Source organism: Scophthalmus maximus, chromosome 8, assembly GCF_022379125.1.
Source record: "Scophthalmus maximus strain ysfricsl-2021 chromosome 8, ASM2237912v1, whole genome shotgun sequence".
In the NCBI taxonomy this organism is placed as follows: Eukaryota; Metazoa; Chordata; class Actinopteri; order Pleuronectiformes; family Scophthalmidae; genus Scophthalmus; species Scophthalmus maximus.
The window spans coordinates 25,309,286-25,327,360 of NC_061522.1; the positions used below are offsets into that span (position 1 = coordinate 25,309,286).

At 45.7% G+C, this 18,075-nt stretch overlaps 1 protein-coding gene and 1 long non-coding RNA gene across 13 annotated transcripts in view; one reads left to right on the plus strand and one right to left on the minus strand.

Moving 5' to 3' along the window:
- The window catches only part of htt (huntingtin), a 54,946-nt gene that overhangs the window by 22,890 nt on the left and 13,981 nt on the right, over positions 1-18,075 (minus strand). For all 12 annotated transcript variants that reach the window (XM_047333779.1, XM_047333776.1, XM_047333775.1 and 9 more), the window contains 8 exons: positions 5,911-6,037; positions 5,687-5,802; positions 5,470-5,581; positions 2,089-2,226; positions 580-738; positions 384-481; positions 162-301; positions 17-80 (listed from right to left, as the gene is read on the minus strand). In XM_047333779.1, coding sequence (XP_047189735.1) covers positions 17-80; positions 162-301; positions 384-481; positions 580-738; positions 2,089-2,226; positions 5,470-5,581; positions 5,687-5,802; positions 5,911-6,037 — 954 coding nt within the window. The remainder of the gene's footprint in view (positions 1-16; positions 81-161; positions 302-383; positions 482-579; positions 739-2,088; positions 2,227-5,469; positions 5,582-5,686; positions 5,803-5,910; positions 6,038-18,075) is intronic.
- On the plus strand, positions 5,287-17,385 carry LOC118312249. The gene is made up of 2 exons (XR_004794175.2): positions 5,287-6,172; positions 16,649-17,385. It is a non-coding gene; the product is annotated as an uncharacterized LOC118312249 (long non-coding RNA).

An 18,075-nucleotide genomic window follows, 5' to 3' on the forward strand; every position in this document is an offset into this window, starting at 1 on the left:
TAAAATGAAGAATTACCCCAGTGTAGTGATGATCTCCTTTGTGCAAAGCCTCCGTTTTTCTCTCAAGGAAATTAACCAATCTAAAGCACAGGAATGAGGTACTATCTTTGGTTACAGGTCAAACATTACATGTTGAACATAAAGATCAAAATTGATCCTACCTGAAGTCCATCTCAGCCAGGGTCTCCAAGAGCTCGGTGCGAACAAGCCAATAGGATAAGTCCCTCAGAGGCAGCAGGTCTATCACCAACTGTAAGCCAAGCTCACTCAGGGTACTGCTGCACACTGTCATGATGCAGTGCTGAAACAAACACACACAATAGGTTAATGTCATTTCAAACACAAACACAGAAGATCAACATATTCATACAGCTCTGTCCTACCCTCACTGCAGAGCAAGCCATCTTGCAGGTGACAGAGGATTCATCTTTGAGAGTTTTCTGGAGCAGAAGCACCAAGTCCACCAGGGATAGAGTGTTACCTGGACAGGACAGACAGGTGAGAGGAGGACCGTTAAATACAATCCAGGCTTTCACCAGGACAAACTAGCCTGTGCAAATACCTGAAACACACACTAACCTGTTGAACTCTGCACCCTGGCCAGCCAGGTGTGTATGTTGTATCGTGTTTTGGTGAGTGCGGCCTGAATGATGGCTCCACAGAGGATGGCTGTGGCCCCTCTGATCTGGGGGTCCCCATGGTCAATGAGACACAGCACATCACTGACATACTGCTGCTCTGCAAGGGGACAGGGAAAGGAATGGGGGTCAAAGTCAGCACTAAACACAAATACAGTTGCCAATTCAAAACTTGGAACTGACCAGAAATGCCATTGCAACAGAAAATAATGCACTTGCAAGTCTTTTGCACAGAAAACATTTTGACACGTGACAAGAGGAAAAGCCATGTAGTCGATTCAGTTTCAGGGCCGTGGTGTTGTGCGTGCTGGCCTACTGCTAACTGGGCTGAGAAGTATTTTTCGTTCAGGCTGACGATGAAGGGAAGGTGTACAAATAATTAACACAAAGAGCTAAATTCTATCTAAGACTTTAGTATTATTGTTTAACATCTTACCCAAAAGACTACATAGTGGCAAATTCTCATTTTGACAATATCATGGTTCAACATCTAGTCACAGTGTGAGCTCTTTAATGTCAAAGCTCCACCCACACAGGTGTTTTCACTTATCACCTGATCAGGCCTATTATCCGGACAGTGACGTCTAATGAGAGTCGCGACAACTCCGTTCACTCCAATGGACCATTTCTTCCCCAGCAATGGCAGATCATGGAGCCACTCAATGGTTCCCGGAAGTTAGCAGCAGCGTATAAGAGTAGCAGGGGAATGGATTGATGGACCGAAAGTATTGTCTAACTACATAGAGTAACTACATAGGCATGTCGGTCTGCTATATTGTAAATCGATACATTTATTGACTACTAATTACCAAAATTAGTGATTAATGATTTTGAAGTGGGGTTGTATGAGTTACTTATGCATACTTTATATGTTACCGTATGGAGATGGTAATCAGCGATGTCTTTTAATGGAGTTTGGAGGAGAAGTGGAAGTAGCGCAAGTCCCACTGTAGCAGAGGGGACCACCCAAAAAAATGTGGCGAAAAATACGTTTTTCAATGGTCCCCTCTGCAACAGTGGCTACTTCCACTTCTCCTCCAAACTCTGTTAAATGACATCGCTGATCACCATCTCCATAAGGTAACATATTAAAAACTTAAACTTAATACAATATAGTCACTGGCTTTTGTTGGATATCTAGTGTGGAACAAAGAATTTTGCACATTCACACATTAGCTCAGAGGGATTTGACTTGTTTACTATATTACATGAATGTCACTCAGAAAGAAGGAACGAATTGTCAAATATTTATATTGAACAATCTAATTTGATTTGACTGACAAAGTTCTTACCATCTGACACAGCGAGAAAAGCTTAATTAAATGCTGTGATGATTGTTGCAATATTAACTCTGCCCATTAAGGGCACCCCTGATTTAGGCTGCATTGTCTTAATAATAACCTATTAAACATCATCTAAACAGGACTGTCTCAAATGTCCGTTCCCCCACCTTCTGCTGGAATGCCGTCCAGCGGATCCAGGTAGAGGGAATTAAAGAAGGCTTCGGGATGAAGCGCTCCTGCTGCCCCAACACAGCTGACCGCCAGGGCCTTCACACTCACTCGCACCTCCTTGTCGGGAATCAGACCTTGAAAAACGCAGAGAAAAGACATAGTAGACAAATCGAGTGGTTGCCCAAATAAACTTGCAAGTTCAAGTTAATTTATTTATACATCTTTTGTTTCACAACATGGCTAAGGCTGAGGTGATTGAGTGGGTCGTCCACATCCACCAACAACAAAGTCGTTGGTTCGATCTCTGGGTTCTGCAGTATACGTGACAAAGTGTCCTTGGGTAAGACCCTTGACCCTAAAATTGCCCCTGACGTCTGTTCCAGTAATGTATGAATGAAGTAGGGGTGGGAATCTTTAGGCACCTCACGATTCGATTTCGATTCAGAGGGCTACAATTCAATTAGAAAACAATTATCGATACATCTTCAGGCATCATAAAAAAAATTCTGTATGTAAGGCACTAGTTTAAGTGCGCCACTAGGTGGTGCTGTCACACTGCTTGTTCCCCAAAGCATCTAGTGTGCGTGCTGTTTGTCCCTTGTGGGTCTCCGTTGTCCGGTGGCTCATTGCACGACTGGCTCCATGTTTCGCCAGTTTCCCTTCTCTACCCCGAAAGGTAAGCAGTTCGCAGTCAATTTAAGTGTTTATGTATAATTCGGCGCGGTTTTAGTTGGTTAATATTGTGAGTGTGTTTTAACATATTATTATGTATGGGGTTAGCTAGCTTGCTGTGCTCTGGTGACTCCTGTATAGACACAGTATGCGGTGAATCACTAGCTTTTCTGTTTCAACCATTTTAATGCAGTCAATATTTGTTAAGAGCGCTGTAATTCATTTATATGCACTGTTATCTCTGTTGCATTACATTGGGCTATCTATTCCTTTTAGTTTTAATGTTTTCCTTGGTTGAATGGAACATGTTTTAAAAAGAAGTTTCCCTTCTCTACCTTGAAAGCGAGGAACTGTGAAAAGGCAAATAAAACGCAGATGTCTCAACCACAATCCAGAACCTTGGATCCTGTGTCTTTCTCTTTCTCCATTGAACACCCTATCATCACACATAAAAAACAACGCAGAGTCTCCGGGTGTACAGAGAATTGTCAGCAGTGACCGGGACCGCAGAGGGAGTAGGTTACATATACATGATTTTCTTTTAATCATTAATGAAAAATAAACAGATACATTTCTTTCCATTATATTTTATTAATAGTTATCAATGGAAGAGATATGTCCACCGGAAGGTTATACACTCACCGGCCACTTTATTAGGTACACATTGCTAGTAAAAGGTTGGACCCCCTTTTGCCTTCAGAACTGCCTTAATTCTTCATGGCATACTTTCAACAAGGTGTTGGAAACATTCCTCAGAGATTTTGGTCCATATTGACATGATAGCATCACGCAGTTGCTGCAGATTTGTCGGCTGCACATCTATGATGCGAATCTCCCGTTCCACCACATCCCAAAGGTGCCCTATTGGATTGAGATCTGGTGACTGTGGAGGCCATTGGAGTACAGTGAACTCATTGTCATGTTCAACAAAAAACAGTTTGAGATGATATGAGCTTTGTGACATGGTGCATTATCCTGCTGGAAGTAGCCGTCAGAAGATCGGTACACTATGGTCATAAAGGGATGGACATGGTCAGCAACAATACTCAGGTAGGCTGTTGCATTTAAACAATGCTTAATTTGTACTAAGGGGCCCAAAGTGTGCCAAGAAAATATCCTCCACACCATTACACCACAACCACCACCAGCCTGGACCCTTGATACAAGGCAGGATGGATCCATGCTTTCATGTTGTTTACGCCAAATTCTGACCGTGCCATCCGAATGTCGCAGCTGAAATCGAGACTCGTCAGACCAGGCAACGTTTTTCCAATCTTCTATTGTCCAATTTTGGTGAGCCTGTGCGAACTGTAGTCTCAGTTTCCTATTCTTAGCTGACAGGAGTGGCACCTGGTGTGGTCTTCTGCTACTGTAGCCCATCTTCTTCAAGGTTCGACGTGTTGTGCGTTCAGAGATGGTATTCTGCATTCCTTGGTTGTAACGAGTGGTTATTTGAGTTACTGTTGCCTTTCTATCATCTCGAACCAGTCTGCCCATTCTCCTCTGACCTCTCACATCAACAGGGCATTTTCGTCCACACAACTGCTGCCCACTGGATATTTTCTCTTTTTCGAACCATTCTCTGTCTACCCTAGAGATGGTTCTGCGTGAAAATCCCAGTAGATCAACAGTTTCTGAAATACTCAGACCAGCCCGTCTGGCACCAACAACCGTACCATGTTCAAAGTCACTTAAATCCCCTTTCTTCCCCATTCTGATGCTCTGTTAGAACTTCAGCAAGTTGTCTTGACCACCTCTACATGCCTAAATGCATTGAATTGCAGCCATGTGATTGCCTGATTGGCTATTTGTGTTAACAAGCAATTGAACAGGTGTACCTAATTAAGTGGCCGGCGAGTGTATATGCCAATATATTTCCCAGCAAAAATAGACTTCAACATGTTCTTAACTTGAAAATATGAAAAGCTGCTCTTATCCACAAATAAATAAACACTTCTCTTCCAACAAAATCCTCCTGTTATGGGCAATGATCATAGAATCCCTGAGACAACAACACAAACCTACATTTAGCTGTAGCCTACATAGCAAAGGGGCTTAGCTGGTGGAAGCTGAACGTTAAGAGCAGGCGGAGGCTACGTGCTCTGCTGCGGAGTAGAAAGACTCTTTCTGCAGAGACACTGCTGCCCGGAATGCTTGCGTATCTCATTGCCAACTTGGAACTCAGAGGAAAAAAGACGCCGCGCTTCCATACGCTTCATGCAGTGGCTGTCGGTCGTATCATTCCGGTTGGTTACTCTTGTTTAGCTTTGCTCACATGTAGCTCACGACGCGCGCCTGTGACGTTCAGCCGTAAGGAACGTAGCGGACGCTGTGTTAATTATACAGTCTGAAGCGGTGATGTTAAGTAATGTCTTAATGTTGAAAATTGAGTTGTAAAATTCCGATTATGAATTTTTCTGCATCAAAACAATTGTTCAAAAAAGAATCGCGATGCATTTCAGAATCGATTATTTTTCCCACCCCTAGAATGAAGTATGATAGAAAAAGCGCTGTGTGTAGAAGTGTTGTATAAATGTGTGTGAATGGGCCGATATAAGACTAGTGTTATATAAATGCAGTCCAGTCATTTACCATTTACAAGAACATCTCAAATATACAAAACTTACTAATGAAGTGGAATTACTGTAGATTATGCAAATCAACTAAAAACATTGGACCAGCGTCACTCACATATAACCACTCACCATTCTTTTGTCCTGTCAGCAGGAAGGAGGCAGCAAGAAGCCGTACACAGTGCACCAGTGGCTCCTTCCCCTGAGCTGTGTAATGTCCGATCGGACCCTTTATCCGGGATTGCTAAGAGGCAAGCAGAAGAGATTTATAATCAAAACACAGGAAATTATGCCGTTTTGCTTCCATTACCTTCACTTCCACTGTGAAACACTGGCAGGGTGTCTCTACCTTGTTGTCAGGTTCAGGTTCAGCGGGTTCATCCTTTGGTATGAGGCGGTCCACACTGCTGTCTGAACCCTGCCGGTTGTGACCTCGGCCTTCAAAGAGATGAGGCTTGCTAAGAGCTGGACACGAACAGAAGGAATAGCCATGATCAAGGTTTAATATCAGTCACCAGAGCCTGTCAGTGTGCACGTTTGCACACGTGGGTGTGTCTTTCTACTCAAACCTACCCAGTGCTGACTGCAAGAATGGTTCTGTTGGTTCTTCTTGGGAGGATTGTGCTGTTCCTTCGTCCTCTTCATCCTGAAGTGTTCCGATCTGCATCCCCGAGTACTGGCTCTCACTGCCGTCCAGCACCTTGTGCACAGACACAAAACAAGTATCTCCAGAAGGGAACTAAACTCTGCTGAGCAAATTCACAAGTGCGACTATCTGCCTTTGTTTGAAATGCAACCGCATGCAAGGGACACCTAGAGAGTTTCGAGTCAATGGGTAAGATTTGCGGGGTGGAAGACAGGCAGGGCACACCAAATGACGAGAATTGCATGTCAAACAAGTGTTCCCCTGATAAAACTCGACTGAATCATGCTTTGGTCCAACACAATTTACATTAAAGCTGCAAGCAGCGATGATCGGGCCCTCGCACTCTCGCCGTCGGGGACGCGCCGGCAGCCGCTCTCGACGCGTCCGCCGAGTCTCGCGACGGCCGGTCGGGACGCGCCGATTTCTCTTCCCCGTGTCCTCACTTTGAAAATGCTGTCTTCCTGGTGGGTTCAGTTCGTGGCACCGACAGACTTCGGCCTGTAGAGACGTTCGCTGGTGACATTTCATACGCGCGGGTGGCTTGGTTTTTTTGTATTGTAAGGAGCGCTAAGGAGCTGCTTTGCAACGGCCGAACTCAAAACTCATGTCCGATCGAACCTGTCCATGTTTGTAATATGTGTGCTGTGTTTCGTGCCTGTAGAAGCATCCCCGACACAGTGAAAAAACACCTCACGTTTCGTGGCAAATCGCGCTCCACTGCGCCCGCACCTTTCGTCGTAGACTATAAAACCCAATAGGTCGTTTGATCGGGAATATCTCATCTACGCTTCACCCAAGTTTGAGGTGGTTTCGATTAACGGCCAAGGAGGAGGTGGTAAAAGTACGACACCTTTGATTTTCCATGTTTAGTCATATAAAATCTAAAATGGCTGACTTCCGGTTGGGCGGAGCTAATGGCTCCAAGAGGCTTTTTTGTAGGTCAGAGGAAGATACATTAGCCGACCGAATTTCGTTCATCTACGTCAAATTTAAAGGCGGGGGCCATGACTTTGAAATGTTGTAGGGGGCGCTATGGAGCCATTTTGACACAATTGGACAAAAGACACATATCGGACATATCCACTTACCACTCTGAACATGTCTGCCAAGTTTCGTGAGACACAAAGCATCATAAGTGCCTCAAATATGTATCCGTATTTGATGGCGAACAGGGCGTCACCATGGCAACAGCGTTTGACACATGGTCAAAAATTTCACAGTACAATATCAGCCACGTCTCACAACTACGCTGACCAAATTTGAGGTTTCTCCATTGAACCTGCGAGGCACAGGACGTAAAAGAAGAATTTTAAACTTCCTATCACCATTAGGTGGCGCTATGACTTATGTCCAATATTGACATGTAGATGTGTTTAGGGTGGCACTGTTATCATGCCTGAGAAGTTTGGATCAGATTAGACCATGTACCTTTGATTTGGAACAACTTCCTGTTCATGGCGAATCACGCTTCACTGCGGCCACGCCTTTCGATGTGGACTAAATCTTTTGATATCGTTTGATCCGGAAGGCCTCCTCTACGCATTGCCCAAGTTTGAGGGGGATCCGTTGAACCACCTAGGAGGAGTTCGCGAAAGTACGACGCCTTCCATTCGCCGCCCACGCCAAGGTAAAATCAAAATGGCGGACTTCCGGTTGGGCGGAGCTAATTGCTCCAAGAGGCTTTTTGGTAGTTCGTCGGGAGGTACATGAGCCCACCGAATTTGGTTCTTCTACGTCAAATTTAAAGGTGGGATAATTGACTTTTAAGTGTTGTAGGGGGCGCTATGGAGCCATTTTGACACAATTGGACAAAAGACACATATCGGACATATCCACTTACCACTCTGAACATGTCTGCCAAGTTTCGTGAGACACAAAGCATCATAAGTGCCTCAAATATGTATTCGTATTTTATGGCGAACAAGGCGTCACCATGGCGACAGCGTTTGACATATGGTCACAAATTTCATAGTACCACGTTAGCAACTTCTTACAACTTAGCTGACCAAATTTGATGATGATGTGGTCAACCTATAAGACAGAGGGCGTAAAAGTGTACACACATGTTACTTCCTGTTGCCAGTAGGTGGCGCTATGACCTATGTCCAATATTGACATGGCAATCTGTTCAGTGCGAGATTGTTATCTTGCCTGAGAAGTTTGGGTCCGCTCGGAGCATGTACCTTCGATTACGAGCGACTTCTGTTTTCATGGCGAGGGATCGAAATTCGCCACATTTTCGCCACGCCGTCACAGCGGGGGGCTCTGACGTACACTCAAACTTTTGATATCGTTTCATCCCAAGGGTCTTTAGATGACACACGATAAATTTGAAGTTGCTCATGTGAAATTTGTAGGAGTAGTTCATTAAAATATGGCACGTGAAATATGGATTTTGACACAAAATGGCCAACTTCCTGTTGGTCATAGGAAATTTTGCCAAGAGGTTTTTTGTCAGTACCGACAAGATGTATCTGCCTCCCAAATGTCATTTATGTAGGATATGCCAAATTTTTTTTTCCTATACCTGCTGATTTTTCCAGGGGGCGCTGTGGAGGCCCTGGGCCACACCCAGCGCCGGGCCTCTGGGCCTGAGTAGCGGGAGCAGTTCTTAACGTGTGTGCCAATTTTCACGTATTTGCGTATATGGGAACAGGGTGTAAAATGAGTGAACGATGCTGAATAAGAATAATAAGAATTAAAGCTGCGAGCAGCGATGATCGGGCCCTCGCACTCTTGCCGTCGGGGACGCGCCGGCAGCCGCTCTCCACGCGTCCGCCGGGTCTCGCGACGGCCGGTCGGGACGCGACGATTTCTCTTCCCCACCATAGGGAAGCGGGCTCCGGAAACCGTCCAGTGGCAAGAAGCGGCCCATGTCGCGGAGTGGACGTCCCCAACCCCCCCTTGCCCGGCTCCCCGGGGGTCCTAAAAATAGGCGGCGAAGTGTACGTACACTTCAAAATACCTTAGAGCTGAGGTCAGGGTATTCCAACTGGACAAAGGCAAGGTGGTCTCTTCCACCCGGCCAGCACAGTCCTCCTCAGTGGGGGGAACATGTCCACTCGGTGGAAGTGCAACCTACCCCGGGGGCCCCCGGGGGCCCCTTGTGCCAAAGCCCCCGGTGTCGGCAAGTGAGTTCTGGGATAATTGGACTTTTGGCCCCCGGGGGCCCCTGGTACTCCCGGGCCCCCCTCAGGCCTCTCCCCCCGATGTCGGCAAGTGAGTCCTGGGCTAATTGGACTTTTGGCCCCCGGGGGCCCCTGGTACTCCCGGGCCCCCCTCAGGCCTCTCCCCCCGATGTCGGCAAGTGAGTTCTGGGCTAATTGGACTTTTGGCCCCCGGGGGCCCCTGGTACTCCCGGGCCCCCCTCAGGCCTCTCCCCCCCGATGTCGGCAAGTGAGTTCTGGGCTAATTGGACTTTTGGCCCCCGGGGGCCCCGGGGGCCCCTGGTACCCCGCCCCAGAGTCGGCAAGCGAGTTTTGGGCAAAAGGGGGCCATTTACCCAGAGTGGACAAATATTCCACCGATTGGACATATTTACTGTACCGTACTGTACTACCATGACAAGTTCTGCAATGTCGACAAATGTACCACGAAGCGGACACCCAAAAATTTACAAAGTGAATGAAGTGGACAAAAAGGTCCATCAGTTGGACAGGTGTACGAGTTAGGGAAGTGGTAGGGGCCCCTGTGTCCAACGGCAATACCCGGGGCCCCCCCCCCCCAGCCCAGAAAGGAGTGATAGCGCCACCGACAGGCGCAGTGGCTTCAGCACACTTTGCGTCCAATTCGTGATCTTAGTCACAGCCATATGACACCCTAACAGGGACGCAAGTCCATTGTGACGACCTTTGACCAATGGCAGGAAAATGCCCATTCATTCTCAGCCACGAAGTGGAAAATTCCCTTACCCGTGTCCCGTAGGAGGAGTTCGTCAAAGTGCGTCGCCTTTCGTTCACTGCCTACCCCAAGGTAAAATCCAAAATGGCTGACTTCCGGTTGGGCGGAGCTAATTGCTCCAAGAGGCTTTTTGGTAGGTCGTCGGGAGGTACATGAGCCGACCGAATTTGGTTCTTCTAAGTCAAATTTAAAGGCGTTAGAATTGACTTTGAAATGTTGTAGGGGGCGCTATGGAGCCATTTTGACACAGTTGGACAAAAGACACATATCAGACATATTGTCTTGCCACTCTGAACATGTCTGCCAAGTTTCATGAGAAACAAAGCATCATAAGTGCCTCAAATATGTAACGTATTTGATGGCGAACAGGGCGTCACCATGGCAACAGCGTTTGACATATGGTCAAAAATTTCACAGTACAATATCAGCCATGTCTCACAACTAAGCTGACCAAATTTGAGGTTTCTCCAGTGAACCTGCGAGGCAGAGGACGTAAAAGAAGAATTTCAAACTTCCTATCACCATTAGGTGGCGCTATGACTTATGTCCAATATTGACATGTAGATGTGTTTAGGGTGGGACTGTTATCACGCCTGAGAAGTTTGGATCAGATTAGACCATGTAGCTTTGATTTGGAGCAACTTCCTGTTCATGGTGAATCACGCCTCACCGCGGCCACGCCTTTCGATGTGGAGTAAATCTTTTGATATCGTTTGATCCGGAAGGCCTCCTCTACGCGTTGCCCAAGTTTGAGGCGGATCCGAATAACCGCCTAGGAGGAGTTCGTCAAAGTACGTCACCTTCCGTTCACTGCTTACACCAAGGTAAAATCCGAAATGGCTGACTTCCGGTTGGGCGGAGCTAATTGCTCCAAGAGGCTTTTTGGTAGGTCGTCGAGAGGTACATGAGCCGACCGAATTTAGTTCTTCTACGTCAAATTTAAAGGTGCGATAATTGACTTTTAAGTTTTGTAGGGGGCGCTATGGAGCCATTTTGACACAATTGGACAAAAGACACATATCGGACATATTGTCTTGCCACTCTGAACATGTCTGCCAAGTTTCGTGACAAACAAATTATCATAAGTGCCTCAAATATGTAACGTATTTGATGGCGAACAGGGCGTCACCATGGCAACAGCGTTTGACACATGGTCAACATTTTCAAAGTATCATATCAGCCATGTCTCACAACTAAGCTGACCAAATTTGAGGTTGCTCCAGTGAACCTGCGAGGCAGAGGACATAAAAGAAGAATTTCAAACTTCCTATCACCATTAGGTGGCGCTATGACTTGTGTTCAATTATGACATGTAGATGTGTTGAGGGTGGGACTGTTATCATGCCTGAGAAGTTTGGATCAGATAAGACCATGTACCTTTGATTTGAAGCAACTTCCTGTTCATGGCGAATCGCGCTTCACCACGGCCACGCCTTTCGATTTAGACAAAATCTTTTGATATCGTTTGATCCGGAAGGCCTCCTCTACGCGTTGCCCAAGTTTGAGGCGGATCCCATGAACCGCCTAGGAGGAGTTCGCGAAAGTACGAGGCCTTCCGTTCGCCCCTTACGCCAAGGTAAAATCAAAATGGCGGACTTCCGGTTGGGCGGAGCTAATTGCTCCAAGAGGCTTTTTCGTAGGTCGTCGGGAGGTACATTAGCCCACCGAATTTGGTTCTTCTACGTCAAATTTAAAGGTGGGATAATTGACTTTTAAGTTTTGTAGGGGGCGCTATGGAGCCATTTTGACACAATTGGACAAAAGACACATATCGGACATATCGCCTTGCCACTCTGAACATGTCTGCCAAGTTTCGTGAGAAACAAAGCATCATAAGTGCCTCAAATATGTAACGGATTTTATGGCGAACAACGCGTCACCATGGCAACAGCGTTTGAGTCGTTTCAAAAATTTTCACAGTATAACATCAGCCATGTGTCACACCTAAGCTGACCAAATATGAAGTGGATCCAATGATCCTGAAAGGCACAGGATGTAAAAGAAGAATTTCATACTTCCTGTTACCAGTAGGTGGCGCTATGACTTATGTCCAATATTGACATGGGAATCTGTTCAGGGTGGGACAGTTATCATTCATGAGGAATCTGGTAAAGATTTGTCCAAATATGGTTGAGTTATGATGATTCCAATTTTGTTAGCCGTTAGCTCGTAGTTTTTCAATAGCCGCGCGGACGGCTTCCGACGAAACGTCACCGATTTTTTTATATGACATTGTCAAATATGTATAAGTGTACTGAGCAAGTTTGAGGTTGATCGGGTGAATCTGCGAGGCAGAGGAAATAAAAGTAGGATTTGTCACGTTAAATTGCCAGTAGGTGGCGCTATGACTTATGGCCAATATTAAGATGGAGATGTGTTGAGGGCGGTCGTCTTATCATACCCAAAAAGTTTCGTACAGATCAGACCAAGCACCTTCGATTCAGAGCTGTCACTATTTGCACCCGAAAAGACTCCCTTACATAAGGGGGCGCTATGGAGCCCCATGGCCACACCCAGTGCCAGGCCTCTGGGTCTGAGTAGCGGGAGCAATTTCTGACGTGTGTGCCAAATTTCCTTCGTTTTCGCATATGGGAAGTGCCTGAAAAGTGAGCGAACGATGCTGAAAAATAAGAATAATAATAATAATAATAATAATAATTAAAGCTGCGAGCAGCGATGATCGGGCCCTCGCACTCTCGCCGTCGGGGACGAGCCGGCAGCCGCTCTCGACGCGTCCGCCGAGTCTCGCGACGGCCGGTCGGGACGCGCGGATTTCTCTTCCCCGTGTCCTCACTTTGAAAATGCTGTCTTCCTGGTGGGTTCAGTTCGTGGCGCCGACAGACTTCGGCCTGTAGATACGTTCGCTGGTGACATTTCATACGCTCGGGTGGCTTGGTTTTTTTGTATTGTAAGGAGCGCTAAGGAGCTGCTTTGCAACGGCCGAACTCAAAACTCATGTCCGATCGAACCTGTCCTCGTTTGTAATATGTGTGCTGTGTTTCGTGCCTGTAGAAGCATCCCCGACACAGTGAAAAAATAGCTCACGTTTCATGGCGAATCGCGCTCCGCTGCGCCCGCACCTTTCGTCGTAGACTATAAAACCCGATAGGTCGTTTGATCGGGAAGATCTCATCTACGCTTCGCCCAAGTTTGAGGTGGTTTCGATTAACGGCCAAGGAGGAGGTGGTAAAAGTACGACACCTTTGATTTTCCATGTTAAGTCATATAAAATCTAAAATGGCTGACTTCCGGTTGGGCGGAGCTAATGGCTCCAAGAGGCTTTTTTGTAGGTCGGTGGATGATACACTAGCCGACCGAATTTCGTTCATCTACGTCAAATTTAAAGGCGGGGGCCGTGACTTTGAAATGTTGTAGGGGGCGCTATGGAGCCATTTTTACACAATTGGACAAAAGACACATATTGGACATATTGACTTGCCACTCTGAACATGCCTGCCAAGTTTCGTGAGACACAAATCAACTCAAGTGCCTCAAACATGTATCCGTATTTGATGGCGAACAGGGCGTCACCATGGCAACAGCGTTTGACACATGGTCAAAAATTTCACAGTACAATATCAACCACGTCTCGCAACTAAGCTGACCAAATTTGAGGTTGCTCCAGTGAACCTGCGAGGCAGAGGACGTAAAAGAAGAATTTCAAACTTCCTATCACCATTAGGTGGCGCTATGACTTATGTCCAATATTGACATGTAGATGTGTTTAGGGCGGGACTGTTATCATGCCTGAGAAGTTTGGATCAGATTAGACGATGTACCTTTGATTTGGAGCAACTTCCTGTTCATGGCGAATCGCGCTTCGCAGCGGCCGCGCCTTTCGATGTGGACAATAAAACCCCATTCGCCGTTTGATCGGGAAGGTCTCATCTATGCGTCGCCCAAGTTTGAGGTGGATTCGATTATCCACCAAGGAGGAGCTGGTGGTAAAATACGACACCTTTGTTTTTCCATCGTTTTCCATCGTTTGCCTATTAAAATCAAAAAGGCGGACTTCCGGTTGGGCGGAGCTAATTGCTCCAAGAGGCTTTTTGGTAGTTCGTTGGGAGGTACATAAGCCGACCGAATTTGGTTCTTCTAAGTCAAATTTAAAGGCGTTAGAATTGACTTTGAAATATTGTAGGGGGCGCTATGGAGCCATTTTGACACAATTGGACAAAAGACACATATTGGACATATTGTCTTGCCACTCTGAACATGTCTGCCATGTTTCGTGAGAAACCAAGCATCATAAGTGCCTCAAACATGTATCGGTATTTGATGGCGAACAGGGCGTCACCATGGCAACAGCGTTTGACACATGGTCAAAAATTTCACAGTACAATATCAGCCACGTCTCACAACTACGCTGACCAAATTTGAGGTTTCTCCATTGAACCTGCGAGGCACAGGATGTAAAAGAAGAATTTCAAACTTCCTATTACCATTAGGTGGCGCTATGACTTATGTCCAAAATTGACATGTAGATGTGTTTATGGCGGGACTGTTATCATGCCTGAGAAGTTTGGATTAGATTAGACCATGTACCTTTGATTTGGAGCAACTTCCTGTTCGTGGCGAATCACGCTTCACCGCGGCCACGCCTTTCGATGTGGACTAAATCTTTTGATATCGTTTGATCCGGAAGGCCTCCTCTACGCGTTACCCAAGTTTGAGACGGATACGATGAATCGCCTAGGAGGAGTTCGCGAAAGTACGACGCCTTCCGTTCGCCGCCCACGCCAAGGTAAAATCAAAATGGCTGACTTCCGGTTGGGCGGAGCTAATTGCTCCAAGAGGCTTTTTGGTAGTTCGTCGGGAGGTACATGAGCCCACCGAATTTGGTTCTTCTACGTCAAATTTAAAGGTGGGATAATTGACTTTTAAGTGTTGTAGGGGGCGCTATGGAGCCATTTTGACACAATTGGACAAAAGACACATATCGGACATATCCACGTACCACTCTGAACATGTCTGCCAAGTTTCGTGAGACACAAAGCATCATAAGTGCCTCAAATATGTATTCGTATTTTATGGCGAACAAGGCGTCACCATGGCGACAGCGTTTGACACATGGTCACAAATTTCATAGTACCACGTCAGCAACTTCTTACAACTTAGCTGACCAAATTTGACGTTGATGTGGTCAACCTATAAGACAGAGGACGTAAAAGTGTAAAAACATTATACTTCCTGTTGCCAGTAGGTGGCGCTATGACCTATGTCCAATATTGACATGGTAAACTGTTCAGGGCAAGATTGTTATCATGCCTGAGAAGTTTGGGTCCGATCGGAGCATGTACCTTCGATTACGAGCGACTTCCGTTTTCATGGCGAGGGATCGAAATTCGCCACATTTTCGCCACGCCGTCACAGCGGGGGGCTCTGACGTACACTCAAACTTTTGATATCGTTTCATCCCATGGGTCTTTAGATGACACACGACAAATTTGAAGTTGCTCATGTGAAATTTGTAGGAGTAGTTCATGAAATTATGGCACGTGAAATATGGATTTTGACACAAAATGGCCGACTTCCTGTTGGTCATAGGAAATTTTGCCAAGAGGTTTTTTGTCAGTCCCGACAAGATGTATCTGCCTCCCAAATTTCATTTATGTAGGATACACCGAAATTTTTTTCCCTATACCTGATGATTTTTCCAGGGGGCGCTGTGGAGCCCCTGGGCCACACCCAGTGCCGGGCCTCTGGGCCTGAGTAGCGGGAGCAGTTCTTAACGTGTGTGCCAATTTTCGTCCGTTTTCGCATATGGGAACAGGGTGCAAAATGAGCGACCGCGTCTGAACAAGAATAATAATAATAATAATAATAATAATAATAATCCTTACGGAAACAATAGGGCCTTGCACCTCTGGTGCATGCGGCCCTGGTGCATGCAATGCCCCAGGTCCGCGCACCTCGGTGCTCGGGCCCTAATAATAATCCTTGCGGAAACAATAGGGCCTTGCACTTCAGTGCATGCGGCCCTGGTGCATGCAATGCCCCAGGTCCGCGCACCTCCGTGCTCGGGCCCTAATAATAATAATAATAATCCTTACGGAAACAATAGGGCCTTGCACCTCGGTGCATGCGGCCCTGGTGCATGCAATGCCCCAGGTCCGCGCACCTCGGTGCTCGGGCCCTAATTAATCAACTGCATACAGGAAAAAGCACTTCAAATTTGATTATCACAATCTGCCAGAGGAAGAGCAAGCTTTTGATCCAAATGATCGAACTCTGAATTAAAGGGGCAGTAAGCGATTTTGGAGAAAGCTTGTTTCTCCCTTTGTTGTTGTTGTGATTTTACTGTTCTGGCCGGGGCATGAACCCACGACCTTGGGTATGGAGTTACAGCTCCAACCGCTAGCACATCTCTTAAGGTGTCAACGAGTGATGTTTACAAACTGCACAGACAGTTTTTTCTTTTCGAATTAAAGAGCCAGGATAACGCCAAAAAACCCAGATTTTTTTCCGCGTGCACACAGAAGCAAAAGCTAACGGATGGTGAGGAAATATTCGCAGATTTTTACAAAACGTGTATTGCTTTAGAATTGCTTACTGACCTTTAATGTCCTCAAGGTTAGGCAAGTAGTACTTTCACTTTTTATTTTGAGATAGACCACTTGAAGAACACATGACTTTTAGGTTATTCGCATGAGCTTTTACAGAGAACCAGTTTGGCGACAAGACTTCTTTCTCGGAAAATGTACAATATCTACATATTATATATAATTATTTGAAATGTATACGTTTTTTGTTTATTTTCTCCAGGTTTGGCTTCGACTGGAACAAAAGCCCGTCACAGCCTCTTAAAAGGGAAGGGGGAACACAACTAAGGCACAGATGGTCTCCATGCTTCTATTTTTTGAACAGTAACAGTGGTCAGTGGTTGCTTGTTTTTACAAAGGACTTTCAAAGGCATGTTATTTTTGGAAGGAAAATCACTGGAAACAAGGGGAAAAGGGAAAGAATGTATTGTCAATGGTAGTAAATAGGGGTGAGTAGCAATAAACAGGGCAAATTATGTGTCAGGGTTGAGACAAACAAGCGAATAAAAGGAAAAAGAATTTAGAAAGCCAAAAGTTTCCAGACAAGCAAGCCCTTCCCACTCGTTTCCAATTAGCTGACCTTGTCACTAGTGCTAGAGGAGGAGGTAGCGTAGAAAGAGGAAGAAGAGGAGAAAGAGAAAGAAGAAGACAAGGAGGAAGCAATGTAGACAGAGGAATTGCTGTCTGTGCCATCGAGACCCTCGGTGGAAGTTGGCGAGGGTGGAGACAGCTTGATCACCCGCGGCAATGGAGTGTGTGACTGCGGTGGAGTGAGGAGAAGGATAAAGGAGAGGCGGGGTAAGATCATAGAGGTGGAATTGTAAGAATGGATGACCTAACAACAAAATGTCTCCAGAGGGTAGAAGTTAATTCGACCTGCCTCCCGATGATTCAATGGATTCGATACAACGGGTATTATGAAAAAAAAACTTACAAAAAATAAATAATAAAAATAAGAAAGGTTCTTGGTACTTTCATGTTTTATTCCTTTACAAACTTGAACACCCTATTTCAAGCAAAACTATCAACCACTCTCTAAGTTGTCCTCTGGGACAAGACCACAAACAGAATGGGGAGTTAACAAAATTTTAAATTCGAAAACACATATTGCCCTTTTCATTTTATTTTTTAAAAAAACACTGACATCCGCCCCCTGCTCGCAGGATCCCATAGTCTTATGATGGAGGCGCCCATTTTGCCTGACATTAAGAGCGTCCCTGCTAACATCAGAGGAAATGATTCAATTTCTGATTAAATATCAGCCTTTTAAGCTTCAGCCTCAACCCCTGTCACTACCACAAAGCAAATTCTTTCATAATCAACTGCATACTGAAACTGGTCATTGCTTTCAGAAAAGGTTGGCAATGAAGTGTACTCATTTTGCAGTTGTTAGTGATTTGAAAAGAAACAACCCCTGCAGTGAACAGACATTGAAATGAGCCTTTCCTCAAATTTTATGTTCATATCATGAATTAAATCAAATTTTAAGAAGCAGTCACTGCAACATGTGCCAAAGGTAATAATCCACCAACTATTAAGCATGGGGGGAGAAATTATTCTGATTTGGGGATGTGTGGCAGCCAGTGGCATATTAAACTTTGCACAGATAAGGGGAGAATGGATTTCACTAAATAGAACTCAACAGTAAGA